The 18,156-nt window shown below is 44.4% G+C and overlaps 2 protein-coding genes across 4 annotated transcripts in view; one reads left to right on the top strand and one right to left on the bottom strand.

The window, feature by feature from the left end:
* The window catches only part of LOC115501834 (SAP30 binding protein), a 36,595-nt gene extending 32,991 nt beyond the window's left edge, over nucleotides 1–3,604 (bottom strand). For all 3 annotated transcript variants that reach the window (XM_030297039.1, XM_030297040.1, XM_030297041.1), the window contains exons 1-2: nucleotides 3,462–3,604; nucleotides 1,473–1,582 (exon numbers count right to left, since the gene is read on the bottom strand). In XM_030297039.1, coding sequence (XP_030152899.1) covers nucleotides 1,473–1,582; nucleotides 3,462–3,567 — 216 coding nt within the window. In that variant the 5' untranslated portion in view covers nucleotides 3,568–3,604. The remainder of the gene's footprint in view (nucleotides 1–1,472; nucleotides 1,583–3,461) is intronic.
* Nucleotides 3,605–3,753: 149 nt separating this feature from the next.
* The window catches only part of RECQL5 (RecQ like helicase 5), a 35,538-nt gene continuing 21,135 nt past the window's right edge, over nucleotides 3,754–18,156 (top strand). Inside the window, exons 1-8 of the mRNA XM_030297036.1 lie at nucleotides 3,754–3,910; nucleotides 4,387–4,521; nucleotides 5,575–5,696; nucleotides 6,639–7,157; nucleotides 7,864–7,969; nucleotides 8,413–8,524; nucleotides 9,724–9,886; nucleotides 17,863–17,942. Coding sequence (XP_030152896.1) covers nucleotides 4,401–4,521; nucleotides 5,575–5,696; nucleotides 6,639–7,157; nucleotides 7,864–7,969; nucleotides 8,413–8,524; nucleotides 9,724–9,886; nucleotides 17,863–17,942 — 1,223 coding nt within the window. The 5' untranslated portion in view covers nucleotides 3,754–3,910; nucleotides 4,387–4,400. The remainder of the gene's footprint in view (nucleotides 3,911–4,386; nucleotides 4,522–5,574; nucleotides 5,697–6,638; nucleotides 7,158–7,863; nucleotides 7,970–8,412; nucleotides 8,525–9,723; nucleotides 9,887–17,862; nucleotides 17,943–18,156) is intronic.

Raw genomic sequence — 18,156 nt, 5'->3', positions numbered from 1 at the left:
ATGCCAGTGAAGGTCAACGATCAGCTACCCTATTAGGTAGCTATATCCACATCTGCTCCCAGAACACCCCAATGCACAAAAGCCTTTTAAGTTAACACCCAGGAAAAAAAATTAAGTTTCATTTGAAATTGCTTTTTTCAATCGAGCTACACCTTAACCCAAGCATAAATAGCGCCCCAGATGTTAACATAAACATCACCCGCGAGACTCGAACAGATTATACTGATGAGTTTGAGACTGAATTGTCCTGTCAGGTGCCAGTGAGTCCAAGGGTTTAAATGCAATCTCCATGATTTCCTTAAAATGAAATCAGTCACACCAAATAATCAGAGAAGTAGCTCAGCCAAAGACAATCACATTTTAGAACGTCTACATTGGAATTTGATGAGAGGACTTTACTAGAATATGAAATAAAGTGTAAACATGATGAAAATTCTAAGCAAAGCCAATGTGGAACAACACTTCAGAAACACATCATGCAAAATTATTGAAGAAAACAGTTATGGTGTTAAGCCAGTATGTGTGCATGTGAGAAAGTCAGGAAAAGAAAACAATTTGCAAAGCTTTTCTAAACAATTTTAGTCAATTCTGAATTATCAGCATTAATGGTGGGGCTAAGGGCACGAAAATATCTTCCAAAAGGGCATCAAATACAAAACGCATTTTTGTTTCATTAGAAAGCATTTTAACGCTAACAATTACATATCAATGCATAAGAAAGCTTTCAAACAAATAATAAAGTACACTGTTTCAATTAACGGTGTTGCTAAAGAGCCAGACTCTATATCCAGATTTCACTTAGTATATCTTTGTGCTAAGCCCCCGCTTGAACCCTTGTTTTCTCTCTCCTTTTAAATTCTGGCTCATGAGGTTCAGGTGATAGTATATCAGCAGGCTTTCCGGTTAATTAAGACAGCTTTCTTTGTTGCCAGCACATATTAAATGTCAGGCAAGATTTGTGCTCAAGAACCAAAGGCACTCTGATAAAAGTGCCAAGTAAGATGTCAAGAAAGAAGTTCAGAAGGATCAAACCAAAAATAAAAAGCTAAACAGTTTTCCTTCCTAATCTTTTTAATAAGCTGAAAGATTTAAACCAAGATTAAAAATAACGCAGAGGTTTTTGCAGATATAAATAATAAATCGGTTAGGAGGAATGTGTTGTCACAAATGGAATAAATTATCTTAGCAAAGAAAATGAACACGAAACATTCTTTGATATCTGGGTTAAACAGAATAGTCCACTGTCTTTTCCCCCCAATTTCAATTGAAAAGTTAATACAAAATGGTCCAGATGAAAACAAATTTCGTTTTCAGTTTTCAACTGATACCAAACAAAAAAAAGGGGGGGAGGAGGGGAAGAGGGGGAAATGACGTTGGCCATGGAATGGAACACTGTTGGTACAGTTCAGAAAGTTTTTGACAAATGAAATGGTGCTTTGAACAACTCTGGATTTGGGAAGAGACTGACTTACCGACTGTTTGCTATTCTCATCCTCCTCTTCTTCATAACCATCTTCATCACCTCCAAGGCGAGAAAAGTCATCCTCTCCATAGGCCTCAGATACTAATCCACCTTTTTCCTCTGAGAGAGGGAAAAAGAAAAATGAATAAATGCATACAAAAATGAAAGACAACCTTTCAGTGGTTTGAATGGCCAGAACTATCTCTGAAGATCAAAGGGGAGCCTAAATCTCCCGTGAATAGGCCCAGAAACTGCCTTCAGAAAGAGCACAATAGATAAAGTCATTAAAAGAACATGGAAGAAAACCAACTACTAAATCCTTTCTCTCATGCTTTTCTTTTTTTAAGTTTATTTATTTTGAGAGTCAGGGTGGAGGAGGGGCAGAGGGAGAGAACCCCAGGCAGGCTTTGTGCTGTCAGCGCAGAGCCTGATGCAGGGCTCAAGCTCATGAACCGCGAGATCGTGACCTGAGCTGAAACCAAGAGTTGGATCCTTAACCGACTGAGCCACCCAGGCACCCCCTTTCTCTCATGCTTCCAATCCACCTCGTATGACAACTGAAGGCTTCTCTTCTCTGAACTATTACTGCACATTGTTTAAAAACCTCTTTGTCTTAATTTTTTTAAATTTATTTTTTCTTTAGGGTGAGAGACAGCAAGGGAGGGGCAGAAGGAGAGAGAATCTTAAGCTTACACAGGGCTCGAGCTTATGACTCTGATATCATGACCTGAGCTGAAATCAAGAGTAGATGCTTAATCGACCGAGCCACTCAGGGGCCTGGAAAACCTTTTTTTTTTTAATTAAAAAAAATTTTTTTTAAATGTTTTTATTTATTTTTGAGACAGAGAGAGCATGAGCAGGGGAGGGGCAGAGAGAGGGAGACACAGAATCCAAAGCAGGCTCCAGGCTCTGAGCTGTCAGCACAGAGCCCGACGCGGGGCTCGAACCCACGTACCATGAGATCATGACCTGAGTCGAAGTCGGGTGCTTAACCAACTGAGCCACCCAGGCGCCCCTGGAAAACCTCTTTTGATATGTGTATCTCTACCTTGTACCCGAGGCACCAGAACTTGTCTTCTTATACAAGATAAAGACTCTGTTGCCGTCATTTTTGTGTTCTCCTTTAGGAACAGGAATTTTAACTGGGGGCACTGAGAGGAGTTCCCAATCATACCTACTTGAGAAGCAAAGTCTTCTATGTTTAAACCAAAACAAACAACAACAAGAAAAATACAAAATGCTACAATTACTGGGAAACCACCAGAGAACCTCTTGACTGGAAGAGGGCATGCAAAACTGAGAGTAGCTAACGTCCAGATGAGGAAAGGAAGTCCCAGATATGTTAGGTAGCTTGCTGCCCTTTCTATGATGCCAAAGAAATCTGTTCCCATTTCCTAACATTGTGATTCTCAACCTGAGTAGGGCAACAAAATCACTGATGGGCTTCAACAGCCTACAAAGTACTGGAATCACTGAAGAGTATTAAAAAGCTACAAAATGCCCAGATTCTACCCCCAAATCTACAAATTACTCTCGCCAGCGAGACCAGATTTTTAAAAGCTCCAATATGAGTCTAGGGCACATTCCTAATGCAAAGTTATAAACTTAACAAGACACAACCTTTACCACCCTCCACGTACGTTCTACGCATCGCTCCCCCCATTACACAACGAGCCCAGAAGGAACAGGTGGTGGATCCGTAGCTTTGGATCCTCTCCATCTTTCGCCCATCCCTATGCCCAACACGATGCCCGGCATGGAGAAGACTTTCATTAAGTTACGGCAGAATAACCGAATCAACGGAAGGAGATGGTCCATTCTTACTCCAGGGCGTCCACTCTGTCCCAACCAGGGTCTCGATCGCGCTTCGGGGCTCCGGGGCTCCGGGGCCCGATACCTGGGGCACAATGACCATCTCTTCCCCTCCCGCCCTGCTAGGTGAGCAGCTTTCCGAGCAGACACCTGATTCTCCCCTTCCAGCTCCCTACTCAGGCCTCACCAGCCGCGCTGCCCGCTGTTTCGACGCCAGCCTCGCCGTCGGACTCGGGCTCTGAATCTTCCGCGTAAACTGCCAGAGACGACAGAACGTTCTTCTTCCCCGCCATCTTACTCCCGGCGCGCCTCAGTCTTATGACTCAAAGAAGCCGACTTCCGTGCGGAAAGGCGACTTTTTCCTATCCCAGGAGAACCCGCGCGGGTTCCTGACCAGAAACCAATCAAAACGGCCGTTTCTGGGCCCGGTCCCGCCCCTCCCGCCAGGCTGCCGTGACATCATCACTGCGCGACGGATGTAAGGTTGTGTGGGTTTTAGCTGACACTGAATCCCCAGCCTTTTGGCTTCTCAGAGTTTGGGGTGGTATATGGGGGTCTTCGAGTAGTTCCCGACCAGCGGGCAGCAGCGGCCCGGCCAAGAGTCCTTCGCTCCGGGGTGGCCCACCGCCAGCTCTGATATCTTGGGGTGAAGAGAGGGAGGGTTCGGCTGGGGAAGGGAGAAAAGAGCTAACGGGGGTTTAACAGGAAGAAAAGCGATGAGCTCTCCTCCAGGAGGTGGGAAGAAGGGGTCGGGGTAGAATGGCCGTGATAGCAGCACTTATAAAAGGAGCAGAAGGTGGATCTTAGAAAAACAATTCCATCTTCTCCAAAGGATTCCAAAGACATTTGTGTTTCTTCTCGTGATCTGATTTCTAGCTCCGTGCCATACCGCTGCATAGCATAGTTCAATGTTTTTTATTTTCCTCAGCATAGAAGTGGACATGTTAATTGCCCAGGAATATGTTGCTTGAGGGTGTTCACCTGGAGCTATGTTACTTGGAAATAATATACTGCTTGAGAGTAATAAAGCAAATTTTACTTAGAGAAAAGCAGTATTTTAAAAGCAGAACAGGGGGTTTTCATCGCAACCATATGCCTTAACTTTTGGCCACTGTCTGTCGCTAAGATGAGCACCCACCCTTCTTTTGACCCTGAACGTCGAGTCCGGAGCACATTGAAGAAGGTCTTTGGGTTTGACTCTTTTAAGACACCATTACAGGAGAGTGCGACCATGGCTGTAGTGAAAGGTAACATTGCTAAAACTACCTGTGTTTACATTTTGTGCTGGCTATACTGTAGCATTACCATGGAGGGTGCCAACACTCTCTTTCTGACCCTTCCTACCTCCCCACTCTTGGTCCGTAATTATTGCTGGAAATCTTGTAGATTTGTCACTTAAAACTTGCGGTTTTATTGGCAGAATCACCCAGCTGTTCTGGTTCTTACATTTCATAGCTAGAGCTGCAGATTGTCTTTGAAAGCAGTTCATAGATTTCAGTTCATGTTCGTTTGTGTGTAGGCAGTAGTGGGAGTGGCAGGAATGGCCTAATCCAGTCTTTGATCTTCTAAGCCTTTTGTTGAAGATTGAGTGGTCTCCATCCCAAATAGGGAAGGAAGGAGTAATAGTATTATAAATCTGATACATATTGACAATGGAGGTTATCAAGAGGGTAGTAACAATGTAACATTAATTACATTGTAACGTTTATAAGCAAGTCTTTTTTTAATTTTTAAAAACGTTTTATTTATTTTTGAGAGAGAGAGAGAGAGAGAGAGAGAGAGAGCAAGTGGGGGAGGGGCAGAGAAAGAGGGAGACACAGAATCTGAAGCAGGTTCCAGGCTCTGAGCTGTCAGTACAGAGCCTGATGCGGGGCTCGAACCCACAAACTGTGACCTGAGCCAAAGTTGGACGCTTAACTGACTGAGCCACCCAGGCGTCCCTATGCAAAAGTCTTCTAAGTGATGTGGCTTCCATGTCTCCACAGGTATACCCACTCCATCTAGAAGTATTCAACTTTCATGGCTGTTTAATTCAATCATCCATATCCCAACAGACTCAGACTTTTCACCCTTATGGTTGTCATTGCCATTACTAGAAATGGTTTGTGTCCATTTCCAAATCTCTCTGGATCTCTGCCCTTAGCACAAGAAGGATGGGAAGGAAATTAGCATTATTACCTTTACATGTGCCACTCTGTTAGGCGCTTTCCCTAAAGTCTCATTTAGTTTTCAGCAGCCTTGACAAGGAAAAAGATAAAAGGCAGGAAGCATTTAGATATCATTATCTTGCATTTTTTCAGGTGACAAGGATGTGTTTGTGTGCATGCCCACAGGGGCAGGAAAATCCCTCTGCTATCAGCTTCCTGCTGTGTTGGCCAAAGGCATCACCATTGTAATCTCTCCACTCATTGCTTTGATTCAGGTGAGCCTTAGGGGGATGAAGATAGTAACCCAAAAAGTTTAGGGGAAGGTGAGCCTTTTTGTTTGTTTGGTTTTGGTTTTGTTTTGTTTTCCCGCTGGGAATGTCATGTCTCATTTGTTTGGTCTTTTGCCTTTTATTTCCTTTGATTTGCCTGTTTCCCTTTCTATATCGGGTTTCTGAATTGTCCAAATGTGTCATCATCGCCACTAGTGCATATCACTCTGGCAGGTTATGAATGAGTTTTCTGTATTTTGATGGCCCAGAGTCTCTCCTTTGTTACCTTTCACCCAGAGGAGTGTGGAAATGTATCTGTATACACATAGACACTGTGTCATGTACACACATGGGCACTCTTGACAGGATAGAAGATGCAGATGGGTAGAGAGCTAAAATGATATAAACTGATTGGGATGTTGTCAGCATCTGCTCTGCCCCTCTGGCTATATTTAAGGCTTGCAGATGGGCTGATAGAATCAGAAATGAGGAAGTGTGGCTATGTGGTTAAGAGTCATCCACCATGAAGAGAAACGGAATAACAGTGCTTCGTGAGTTTCACGAGGTCTCAGGCTTTGTGCTAAGTGCCTTAGGTGCATTCACTTCACCTTTGCAGTGTAAAATTTCACTTAATGCTAACAACTATCCTATTAGATAGTTACCAGTTTTACAAGAGGGAGGGATGGGAAGAGAGAGAGAGAACTGAGTCTCAGAGGCTAAGAGCCAGTCAAAGAGCGTGTGGCGATTAAGTGAGCCAGGAATGAGCCAGGTCTGTCTGTCTCCAGAGCCTGTGCTGTCACCCACTTCACCCTCTGAACTTTTTGTGTGCAGAGAGAAGACCTTGGAGGTTGGGGGGAGGGCATTTATGGCTGGGGAATGCCCAGTGAGTCAAGATGACATTTACCACTGTGTCCTCCGCTCTGTGGCCTGTTTCCCTTCTACCCTCAGGACCAGGTGGACCACTTGCTGGCCCTGAAGGTACGAGTGAGTTCTCTGAACTCAAAGCTCTCAGCACAGGAAAAGAAGGAACTGCTCTCGGACCTGGAGCAAGAAAAGCCACAGACCAAACTTCTGTACATCACACCGGAGATGGCGGCTTCAGCCTCCTTCCAGCCTACCCTGAACTCACTGCTGTCCCGCCACCTGCTCTCCTACCTGGTGGTGGATGAAGCTCATTGTGTTTCCCAGTGGGGGCATGACTTCCGTCCTGACTACTTGCGTCTGGGTACCCTCCGTTCCCGCCTGGCACATGCCCCGTGTGTGGCTCTGACTGCCACAGCCACTCCGCAGGTCCAAGAGGATGTGTTTGCTGCCCTGCACCTGAAGCAACCGGTTGCCACTTTCAAGACTCCCTGCTTTCGAGCCAACCTCTTCTATGATGTGCAGTTCAAAGAACTGCTTTCTGATCCCTATGGAAACCTGAAGGACTTCTGTCTTAAGGCTCTTGGACAGAAGACTGCTAAAGGGGTGAGGGCCCTGAGGGCGGGAGGGTGGGGGGAGGGGGCGGGCCAAGATGCCTCGAGAGCCCCGAGCTGGTATCTTGCAGTGTAGAGGTGGATGTTGGTTTTCTAGGACCTTTGCTTTTTCTTGCTGCTTTAGCCAGAACTAGCTGCCGCCTCTTAAAACTTGCACTCTGAGAGTTGTTCCTTTGGTTTCCTGGCATTATTCCTCTTAATGGAGTCCCCTTGTCCTGACATTCTCCTGTGGGAGGTGAGCAGCCAACCCTGAGTGAGGTCTTTGCAGACCTTTCCAAGGCTTCAGGACAAGAAGCAGAGGAGTTAGATGGGTTATGGTTTTGAGCTGCTTGATTACAAAGTGGCAGAGCCCTGCTGGTGGCCTGCCTCAGAGGAGCCTGTGAGACTGACATGAGAAAGAGGGAAACTTTCTTCTTCTTTTTTTAAAGTTTATTTACTTTTGAGAGAGAGAGAGAAGGGGAAGGACAGAGAGAGAGGGGGAGAAAGAGAATCCCAAGCAGTCTCTGTGAAGCAGGCTCTGAGGGGCTCGAACTCACGAACTGTGAGATCATGACCTGAACTGAAATCAAGAGTCAGATGCTTAACCAACTGAGTCACCCAGGCACTCCAGAGCAAAAGCTTCTTTTAAAGCAGTCCACAATATAATGGGCAGATTGTTCTTTCTTCTCAGTGCTGTCTTCCCATGTCTCCTCATTCAGTCACTCTCTGGCTGCGGCATTGTCTACTGCAGGACCAGAGAGGCTTGCGAGCAGCTGGCAACAGAGCTCAGTTACAGGGGTGTGAATGCCAAGGCATACCACGCAGGTAAGGGGCGCCTGGGCCATGTGCTCCTCTTCCCTCTCAGAGGCCTCTCAGTGGGTCTCTTGTTCTTTAAAGATCCTGGATAATCAGATGGTCCGTCATCTTTTTCCAGATACCCAGACAGAGCTAAAGCAATTCACTTACGTCCACAAAAAGGAGTCTAGACACAAATAAGATCTAAAATGAGGACTGTGACTCCTGAAGTCCTTTTCTCACCCTGAGCCCTCCCAGCAGCAAGTGATGAGTTTTTCTAAGTCTAGGTATTAGTGTCGTAGAGAGAGCACAGGTTTTAAAGGCCAGTGGACTGTAAGTGTTAAGGCAAGATTCAAACCATCACAGTGTGTGATGGACTGAAGGTGTGTGTGCAGCACCCAGGGCAGGGTCAAGCCCAAGGTAGATCCCAAGGAAGATGTGGGTTCCCTCTGACACCTTGCCTTCATTTACAGGGCTGAAGCCTTCTGAGAGAACATTGGTGCAGAACGACTGGATGGAGGAGAAGGTTCCTGTCATTGTTGCAACCATTAGTTTTGGAATGGGAGTGGATAAAGCCAATGTCAGGTGAGTGATGCTTCTTGCCTTTCTTTCCCAGTCAAGGCCCTGGCTCAGGTGGGTTGCCTGGTGCTGTGCCTCAAGGAGCAAGTCCATAGGCTCCTTCTAGGGCCCCAGGAGAGAGTCCCTGGTGCACAGCCCACATGGTGACAGGTGCTGTGCAGCCTACTCCCAGGTGACTGCATCGCAGGGTTCTGTCATCCCCCAGGAAAGGGCGGCACACAGGCCATCAGGCCCATCCGTAATGCAGCATGTGCATCTAGCACATGGTCCCTGTGAGGGGGTGGAATGAACTGTCTTAAGCTGCTCCCTGTGGGATATCAAAGTCAGTGTCTTATTCCCAGCCTTCCTTGTTACTGCTTTTCGACAGTCTAGAAGAGATGGGTGGGGCTCACCCCACCCAGCCTTCTAGTACCACCCTGGCAAACTCTTGGGGAGTCTTTATCTCTAGCCCCCCCCAACCTTCCAGAGACATTTTGCGCTACAGCCTAAAGCCGTCTGCTCTCATTAACACCAACAATAATGCTTTGTATGATGTACAGAGCACTTGGGCATACATGATCTCAGTAAGACTCACAGGGACTCTGAGTTGGTCAGTGGAGGAATGAGTCTGTGCGCTTACATTTGAGAGAACACAGGCTTTGGAATCTGAGTTTGGACCCTGGGGCTGCGGTGGCTTGTTGGGGGCCAACTTTGAAGTCAGACACCCCTAGGCCCAAATCTTAACCCCTGCTGTCCCCTTGCTATTTCACCTTGTATACATTTTCCTGAATCTCAAGTTCATTGTCTATAAAACAGGGTTACCTCACCTTATAGTAACTGTAAAATTAAATGAGACAAATGGGTAAACTGGCTCATAGTAGGTGTTTAATAATGTCATCCCTTTCTCTCTTCAAAGAGGTTAAAGGATTACTCGAGGTTGGGCAGCTCATTAGTGGCCTATTCTTGTTGCTTTAAGCCCAGTGCTTTTGCCTCTGGGCCTCTGTGAGTGTTTTTGGTTTCTCATGTGCTGGAATTGCCCCCCTTAACTCTGCTGTGGCCTCTAACCTGAGCCGTTCCACGGCCGGGAGGCCTGCTGATGGGGTACAGGGGTCTTGGCCACATTTACTTGGAAGCTGCTAGCCTCCCTGCTCCTGGTCACTGTGGAGACCTCTTCCCCTCGTCTCTTCTGCCACAGCTCATGCCGCTCATCCCTTTGGATCCTACAGGTTTGTTGCCCACTGGAATATTGCCAAGTCTATGGCTGGCTACTACCAAGAGTCCGGCCGGGCTGGCAGGGACGGGAAGCCTTCCTGGTGCCGTCTCTATTACTCCAGGAATGACAGGGACCAAGTCAGTTTTCTGATCAGAAAGGAAGTCGCAAAACTCCAGGTAGGTCCTGGGCAGCCTGGACCTTTTCATCCAAACCCCCCACTCTCCGGTTTCATGTAGCTTATTTTTGAACCCAGGTAGAGCTTGTGTAAGCTACAGGGGTGCTCCTGGGGTTAGAAGGTATAGCGGGTGGGGGGGAATGGTATACTGGTGAATAGCTTGCAACAGCTAGGTTAGACGTTTCCATTTATATGTGCAGTCTTTTGTGTGCCTGTTATTTTACATAGTCAAGATCAATCCTGCTTTAATTAGCATTGTTACACAAGCATTTTCCCATATTGTTGAAAGTTCTTTGTTTTTGTTCTCAGTTGTTTTGTTTTGTTTTACGGGTTGTACACGTTTTGCACAGAGCCTAGAAATAGATCCAAGTACATAAGTGAGCTTGATGTATGAGAGGTGGCATTATAAATCAACAGGAGAAGGATGAACTGTTGAATGATTGGTGCTGGAAAAAGATAAGATCAGATACTTATTTCCTCTACCATACACATATAAGTTATGGGTGGATTAAAGAATTCAAAAAAAAGCTGTAAAATTGGGGGAAAATATCTTTGTTCCTTTGACAAAGGGAAGAGCATGTCAAGATTTTAAAAGTGGAGACTATGAAGGAAGATGTGATCTGTTTGACTCAATTCAAACTAAAAATTTCCACGTAACGAGAGATACCACTAACAAAGTGAAAAAAATGATCCATTGTCGGGGAAGAGATTTGCAATATACATAATTGACTGAATACACAGAGAAGTCCTACAGGTAAATCTGTAAAAGGCAGACAACTGCAGAGCAAAACGTGTGAATTTCACAAAAAGAGGAAACCAGGGTATCTAACAAAGGTATAAAGACTCGCTCAACCTCCCTTAGGAATCAGAGAAATGCAAAGGAGATGGGCTGTCGCTTTATGCCTGTCACACTGGCAAAAACGTGCGACATCTGTATAATCACTGCGGGCGAGGATGTGGGGAAAGGGGAATGCATGATGTCAGGAAGATGAACTGGTATGGCTGCTTTGAAGAGAGACGAGGTGATACGTATAGCGAGGGGGTACTGGTGCTCTGTGAGTCAGTAATTCCACTTCTAGGTAGACAAGTTGTCATGTGTACAAGGATGTACGTGTACAAGGCCATACAGGGATGTTTGCTACAACTCCCGCATAATGAACTCTTTCTTCCTCCTTAGGGTATGGGATAAATAGGCTTAGTCACACAGTGGAATAGTCTAGAGCAGTTGAAAATGACACAGTAAATCTGCATTAATCAACATGGATAAAGTCACCAAAAGCATAATTTGTGAGGCTACAAATGGCTACATGTAGACTTTCCTCATAAGAACTGTGGGACCCAAGTACTTCTGTCTGATGTCTACCAAATGACAGTAAGAGGACAAAAATATATATAAACCCACAGGGACGAGGGGAACAAAAGACAAGATACCAGCAGGTAGAAATATCAACAGATGTCTGTCTAGAAAACCCCAGACTCTACTGGAAATCTATTAGAATTCATAAGGAAACCTGGCAAAGTGGCTGAATGAAAGGGAAATACTTTAAAAAGCCTAGCTTTTCTCCACATTACCATGAATATCTAGGAGTGGAAATGAAAAAATATTTAGTTTGCAAAAATGAAACTTATACCTAGAAGTAAATGTTACAGGCTGTTAACAAGAGACATTTTTTTTTAAAGCTTCTCATGTGCTTTTGATGTATAGCCAGGGAGGAGGACTACTGATTTAAAGAAAACTGGTATCTCATTGAAAGAAAACAAGCTCTGAGCAGGTACCAAAAGTGAGTGAGAAGTATAAAACTGTCAGTTCTCCTCACAGTTAATATAAATGAAGTTCCAGTTGAAATCCCAAAAGACTTCTGTTGGGAAGTAAAATCTTAGAATTTGTATGAAAGAATCAGAGCCCAAGAACAGCCAGGAAAAGTCTTAAGAGCAAGAATGGTGAAGGTGACGAGCTTAACCCAGTGTCAGAACATGCTGGGATGCGGCTATAACCAAATCCATGTAGTAGACTAAAGCGGTAGCACAGACAAGAGAATTAGACATAAGTCCCAGAATGGGGTGCCCGGGTGGCTCAGTTGGTTAAGCGTCTGAGTCTTGATTGCAGCTCAGGTCGTGATCTCACAGTTTGTGGGTTTGAACCCCATGTGCTGACAGTTCAGAGCTTGCTTGGGATTCTCTCTCCCTCTCTCTTTACCCCTCCCCCACTCACATGCTCTGTCTCTCAAATAAATAAACTTAAAAAAAAATTACTTTTATGTTTGATACAGTTTTCCTTCCTTCCTTCCTTTCTGTAGAGACAGCAAGCCAGCAGGGGAAAGGAGCAGAGGGAGAGAGAGTCTTAAGCAAGCTCCATGCTCAGCGCGGAGCCTGATGCAGGGCTCAGTCCCACGATCATACCTGAGTTGAAATCAGCCGCCACATGCTCAGCCAACTAAGCCACCCAGGTACCCTGCATCCGACTCGACTTCAGTTCAGGTCATGATCTAAGGGTTGTGGGATCAAGCCCTGCATCAGGCTCCGTGCTGAGTGCGAAGCCTGCTTAAGATTCTCTCTCTCACTCCCTCTGCCCCTCTTCCCCCACTTGTGCACGCTCTCTCTCTAAAAAAAAAAAAAAAAAATTAATGTTAAAGATGAAAGAAATGAGTCCCAAAACATGTGAGAGTTTAATATTTGATGAAGCCGATAGTTCAGTTTAATGGAAAACAAAGGGATTGTCTAGTGGGTGGTGCTGACATCCCTCTGGAGTAAAATAAAAGTGCTCCATTTGGCACCTTATATAGAAGGCAGATTAAGGACTGACATGTAAAAAATAAACAATCTTTTACAAGAGACTTTATTCCAGTGTGTAACCTTAGGCTTGAAATAGTTTTGTACTGAAAATTAGAAACTCAGAAATCTATCGTAAAAAAAAGTATTTTAATTGAAGTTCTTGAACTTCTGTAAATCCTCAACCCATGAAAAAGAATGTATGTGGCAAAAGATACCATAAACAAAGCCCGCAGATTAACAGATCTGGAAAACTAGTTACTGTAAAACCCATACCAGAGGTTGAAGTTGAGGATAAACGGAGAGCTTTCACCAACTAACAGGAAGAAGCAAAGTGTATGAAAGCAAGTTCCCAGAAAAGCTCAGCCAAACGGCACGTCCAGAGATGCTCAAATTCAATAATAATCAGGTAAATGCAAATTAAAGTGACACACTTGTGAAAGGGCTCTAACACTTGTTGCTTGGGGCATGTGCAGGAGAGGGCTTGCACTTTGCCAGGAGAAAAAGGAAGTGTTTGCAGTCTTGGGGGAAGCACTCTAGGAGTATTATTACTCTTTAACATACAGGTACCCTTGACCCCAGATACCCTGTTTCTGGGATCAGATCACCTGAAATAAAAGTGGCAATGCACAGGCTCATGGGCTCAAGGGCCTGTGTGGTAGCATTGGTCATGAGGACTGCAGCTGGGAAACAAATTAAATACCCAGCCACAAGCAGTGATGAAATTATAGTACATGCTCACTATGGGGCCATAGACACAGCTGAGGGCCCAGGAGAGCTCGTATCTTGCTTTAAAAAAAACAACAACGTTTTCCATGCACCCCAGTGTTTACAGCAGCAATGTTTACAGTCAACAATAGCCAAAGTGTGGCCCAAATGTCCACCGACTGATGAATGGATAAAGAAGATGTATTTTTTATTTTTTATTAAAAAAAATTTTTTTTTAACGTTTATTCATTTTTTGATAGAGAAAGACACAGAGCTTGAGTGGGGGAGGGACAGAGAGAGAAGGAGACACAGAATCCGAAGCAGGCCTCAGGCTCTGAACTGACAGGACAGAGCCCGATGCAGGGCTCGAACTCATGGACCGTGAGATCATGACCTGAGCTGAAGTCAGACGCTTAACCGACTGAGCCACCCAGGCACCCCAGAAGATGTGGTATTTATATACAGTGGAATATTACTCAGAAATCAAAAATAATAAATCTTGCCATTTACAACAACGTGGATGGAACTAGAGTGTATTATGCTAAGCAAAATAAGTCAGAGAAAGATAAATGCCATATGATTTCACTCACATGTGGAATTTAAGAAATACAACAGATGAACATAGGGGAAGGGAAGGAAAAATAAGATAAAAAAAGAGAGGGAGGCCATGAGAATCTTAAATACGGAAAACCGGGTTGCTGGAGAGGTGCTGGGTGGGGGGATGGGCTAAATAGAAGATGGGCATTAAGGAGGGCACTTGGGATGAGCGCTGGGTGTTACATGTTAGTGATGAATCACTAAATTCTACTCCTGAAACCATTATTACACTCTGTGTCAAGTAAGTTAGATTTAAATAAAATTTTTTTAAAATTTGTGAAAACAAACCCCATTATAAATAATAGTAAAATGTTGAAACTACTATTAAAAAGCAAAAAAAAAAAAAAAAGTCACAAGGTAAATCATGTTTATGATTTGGCATTGTAGATTTGCTTATTCTGTATCTGCTCTGTTGAAATGTAAATTCCATGAGCGCAGGGACCTTTAGTTTCCTGTGTATCTGTAATGCCCAGGTCAGTGCTGGGAACATGGTAAATGCATGATAAATGTTTTTTGAATAGATAAATAAATGAATAAATGGTGAGGGAAGGTGAATGCAAGTAGGGATTGGGAAGGAAGGGGCTTTGCAAGGACCAAGAATGATACTTTGCCATGAACAAAGGGGGTGTGATTAACTTGTCCCTTTTATCTGAAATTCAAATTAGACAAGGAAAAGATTTAGTAAGGTGATTGGGTATAAGGTATTTATTTAAAACTTATACAGTGAGTTATAAGAACTCACACTAGACTCATTATTAAGACATTTGAGTCAAAGAGAAGATCAGAAAGCTCCTAGAGAGGTGATATGTGGAGGACTGGGGGCCAGAACAGCACCAGTTTTCTCTATCATAATACCAGAAATGAGAACTATGAGGCAGTGTCTTCCAACCTAGAAAATAAGCTGTTTCCAACCTAGAATTTCCTACTCAGCCAGCCAGTTTAGTGTGAAGGCAGGTTAAAGACATTTTCAACTTCCGGTTTGCTAAGCAGAGGCTGGAAGTGTTTGTTTTTAGAAGCTCTGGGAATAGAAGGGTGTTGATAATGGCGGGGGGTGGGGGGTGTTACGGAAGTGCTCAGATTCTCAAGGCTGTGCAGGGATTTAACTGCCACCATATCAAGCAGAAAGGCAAACACCAAGACCACCAAGAAGCATCCGCAGCGTGCAAAATCCAACATGTTCGCCATGTCTGATCAGTCACAGACTCAGAAATTCAAAGAGGCCTTCAACGTGATTGATCAGAACAGAGATGGTTTCATTGTCAAGGAAGATTTGCATGATATGCTTGCCTCCCTGGGGAAGAATCCAACTGATGAGTATCTGGATACCATGATGAGTGAGGTTCCAGGGCCCATAAATTTCATCACATTCCTCACTATATTCGGTGAAAAGTTAAATGGCACAGATCCAGAAGAAATGCTTTTGCTTGCTTTGATGAAGAAGTGACTGGCACCAGCTGGAATTACCTAAGGGCTGCAGACAATGCTGGGAGGCTGGGTTATAGGTGTGGAAGTGGAGTTGCTACACGGAGGAGCAGCTGTGGACAAGAAGGGACATCCCAATTCCACTGAGTTCATGCCCATCGTTAAACACGGAGCCAAAGACAAGGATGACTGAAAAGAACTTCAGGTTCCAGCCAAACGTTCCTTGTTTGGGTACACTTTGGGTATTTCTGAGACTTTCTCTTGGAGCCCGTTACATGCTCTTAGCTTTGCAGCTTTTATCTTTCTTGTTGTATTTATTCTCAGCCATTTTGGACACATGTATCTCTATAATCAGATGGGAATTGGGACTTTATATGATTTTCAGAATAGAAAATAGGGTGGTTTAACTTACCAGCTCCCTTCTCCCAAATAACTGCAGTCTACACACAGTCAGTATATGTTTTCAGAAAAAGTTATTTGCTCAATTTTTTCTGAACCATAATTAGACTTTATGATTAAGGGGGAAAAAAAAACATTTTCCGACACAAGATTTCAAGAAGCTCCCTCCTGTGGAGAAGCTACTGAAGGATGTCCCCCACCACAAAGGCAGTAATTGGAGAGGGAAAGATAGAGATCTGACCCCCAGCGAGTCAAGAGGACTGTCCTGGAACGACACTGAAGGGCAGTCTCAGTTGTGCTCCAGACCTAGAGGACAGCAGTTCGGGTTGAATCAGGGGGACAAAAGGGCTCCAGGGGAGGAGTTTCTAAAAATAAAAGTGGAACCTACTATCTTTGACCCTGTCGACATGCAGTTTTCATTATAGCACAGCATTTGGGGGTGAAGTAGTAATATACTAAAATCTAAGTAAAAAATGAAACAGCTATTAATTTTAGGGAATAAAGTTGTACAAGAAAGGATATGTGATCATGGAAAATGTAAAAATGTAAATGGTTTAGCTCTGATCAATGTTGCCATAGTTTCCTCACTGTAGGGAAAATTAAGAAGAAATTGTGATATAAACAGATTGGCAGAATGAAAGAAGTACACGTATTTGTGCGCATTTGGGAGGTGGGGATGATCCACCTTCCAGAAGCAGAGAGTCAATAGATCTCAGATATCAGTATCTGTTTTATTTTCTTTACTTTTGGGTTTTTTTTTTTTCTGTAGTTTAAAAAATTTCACATTTTTTTTGAAAGGAATCTTTGACAAATAGACATGTACAAAAAGGCAAATGATGCACAATCCCAACACAAGAGATCACTTCTTTTTAATTTTTTTAATGTTTATTTTTGAGAGACAGAGAGAGAGTGCACACGTACGCACATGAATGGGGGAGTGGCAGAGAGAGTAGGAGACACAGAATCTGAAGCTGTCTCCAGGCTCTGTGCTGTCAGCATAGAGCTCGACGTGGGGCTTGAACTCATGAACCGTGAGATCATGACCGGAGCTGAAGTCGGATGTTTAACATACTGAGCCACCAGGTGCCCAGAGATCACTTCTAACACTGTAGTATTCATCCTTCCATACACACATAGATGTGTGTTCCTTCAAATCTAAGTATGCACACTTGTGTGCGTATTTACTACTAAATTTACTATTATATTGGATTGTATTGGGGCACCTGGCTGACTTAGGTACGTAGAGCATGTGACTGTTGATCTTGGGGATGTGAGTTCGAGCCCCTTTGGGTGTAGAGATTACTTAAAAATAAAATGTTTAAAAAAAATTCAGATCAGGGGCGCCTGGGTGGCGTAGTCGGTTAAGCGTCTGACTTCAGCCAGGTCACGATCTCACAGTCCGTGGGTTCGAGCCCCGCGTCAGGCTCTGGGCTGATGGCTCAGAGCCTGGAGCCTGTTTCCGATTCTGTGTCTCCCTCTCTCTCTGCCCCTCCCCCGTTCATGCTCTGTCTCTCTCTGTCCCAAAAATAAATAAACGTTGAAAAAAAAATTAAAAAAAAAAATTCAGATCATGTTACACAGTGGTTTCCAAATGCCAGTCTCTGGGCCCTTTGCGTGAAACCACCTGAGCAGTTTTTGAAAATAAACTCCCAAAAGCTCCAGTTTCAGAAAGTTCAATTTAGGTCTGGGTGTGGGCCCTACATGAGGGGCACCTGGGTGGCTCAGTCGGTTAAGCATCCAGCTTCATTCGGCTCAGGTCATGATCTAACGGTTCATGGGTTTGAGCCCCATGTCAGGCTCTGTGCCGACAGCTCAGAGCCTGGAGCCTGCTTTGGATTCTACGTCTCCCTCTCTCTCTGCCCCTCCCCCATTCATGCTCTGTCTTTGTCTCTCTCAAAAATAAATAAATGTTTAAAAAGAAAAATTACCTGGGTGATTCTGATGCATGGTCAGGTTTGGGGGCACCATGTTATAAGTGACCTTTTTACTGTCATTTGATATTTTTCTCCCTCATCATCTTTTAGGCTTCAAGGTACGTCAGTTATGTAAGACTTTTGCTAAGTGGTTGTTTCTTGTCTCCAGGAAAAGAGAGGGAGCAAAGCATCTGATAAAGCTGCTGTCTTGGCCTTTGATGCCCTGGTGGCCTTCTGTGAAGAATTGGGGTGAGTGACTTATTTCATATGTGGAGCCATGTGTTAATGAGCTCTTTCCTCCCCCAGCACCTACTAGTTAACCAGCTAATGTAGGGCAGCTCTTGGGCGACTAAGGCACCTCTACCTGCTGAAGGCGACTGTGTGGGGTGTTGCCCATCAGGCAGCCTGGAAGTCAGTACCCTTCCCAGGAAGGCCCCAGAAACTGGCAGTGTGGCAACATTAT

This window comes from Lynx canadensis, chromosome E1, assembly GCF_007474595.2.
Source record: "Lynx canadensis isolate LIC74 chromosome E1, mLynCan4.pri.v2, whole genome shotgun sequence".
In the NCBI taxonomy this organism is placed as follows: Eukaryota; Metazoa; Chordata; class Mammalia; order Carnivora; family Felidae; genus Lynx; species Lynx canadensis.
The sequence above is the reverse complement of the archived record's forward strand: the minus strand, read 5'-3'. Positions and strand labels throughout refer to the sequence as shown.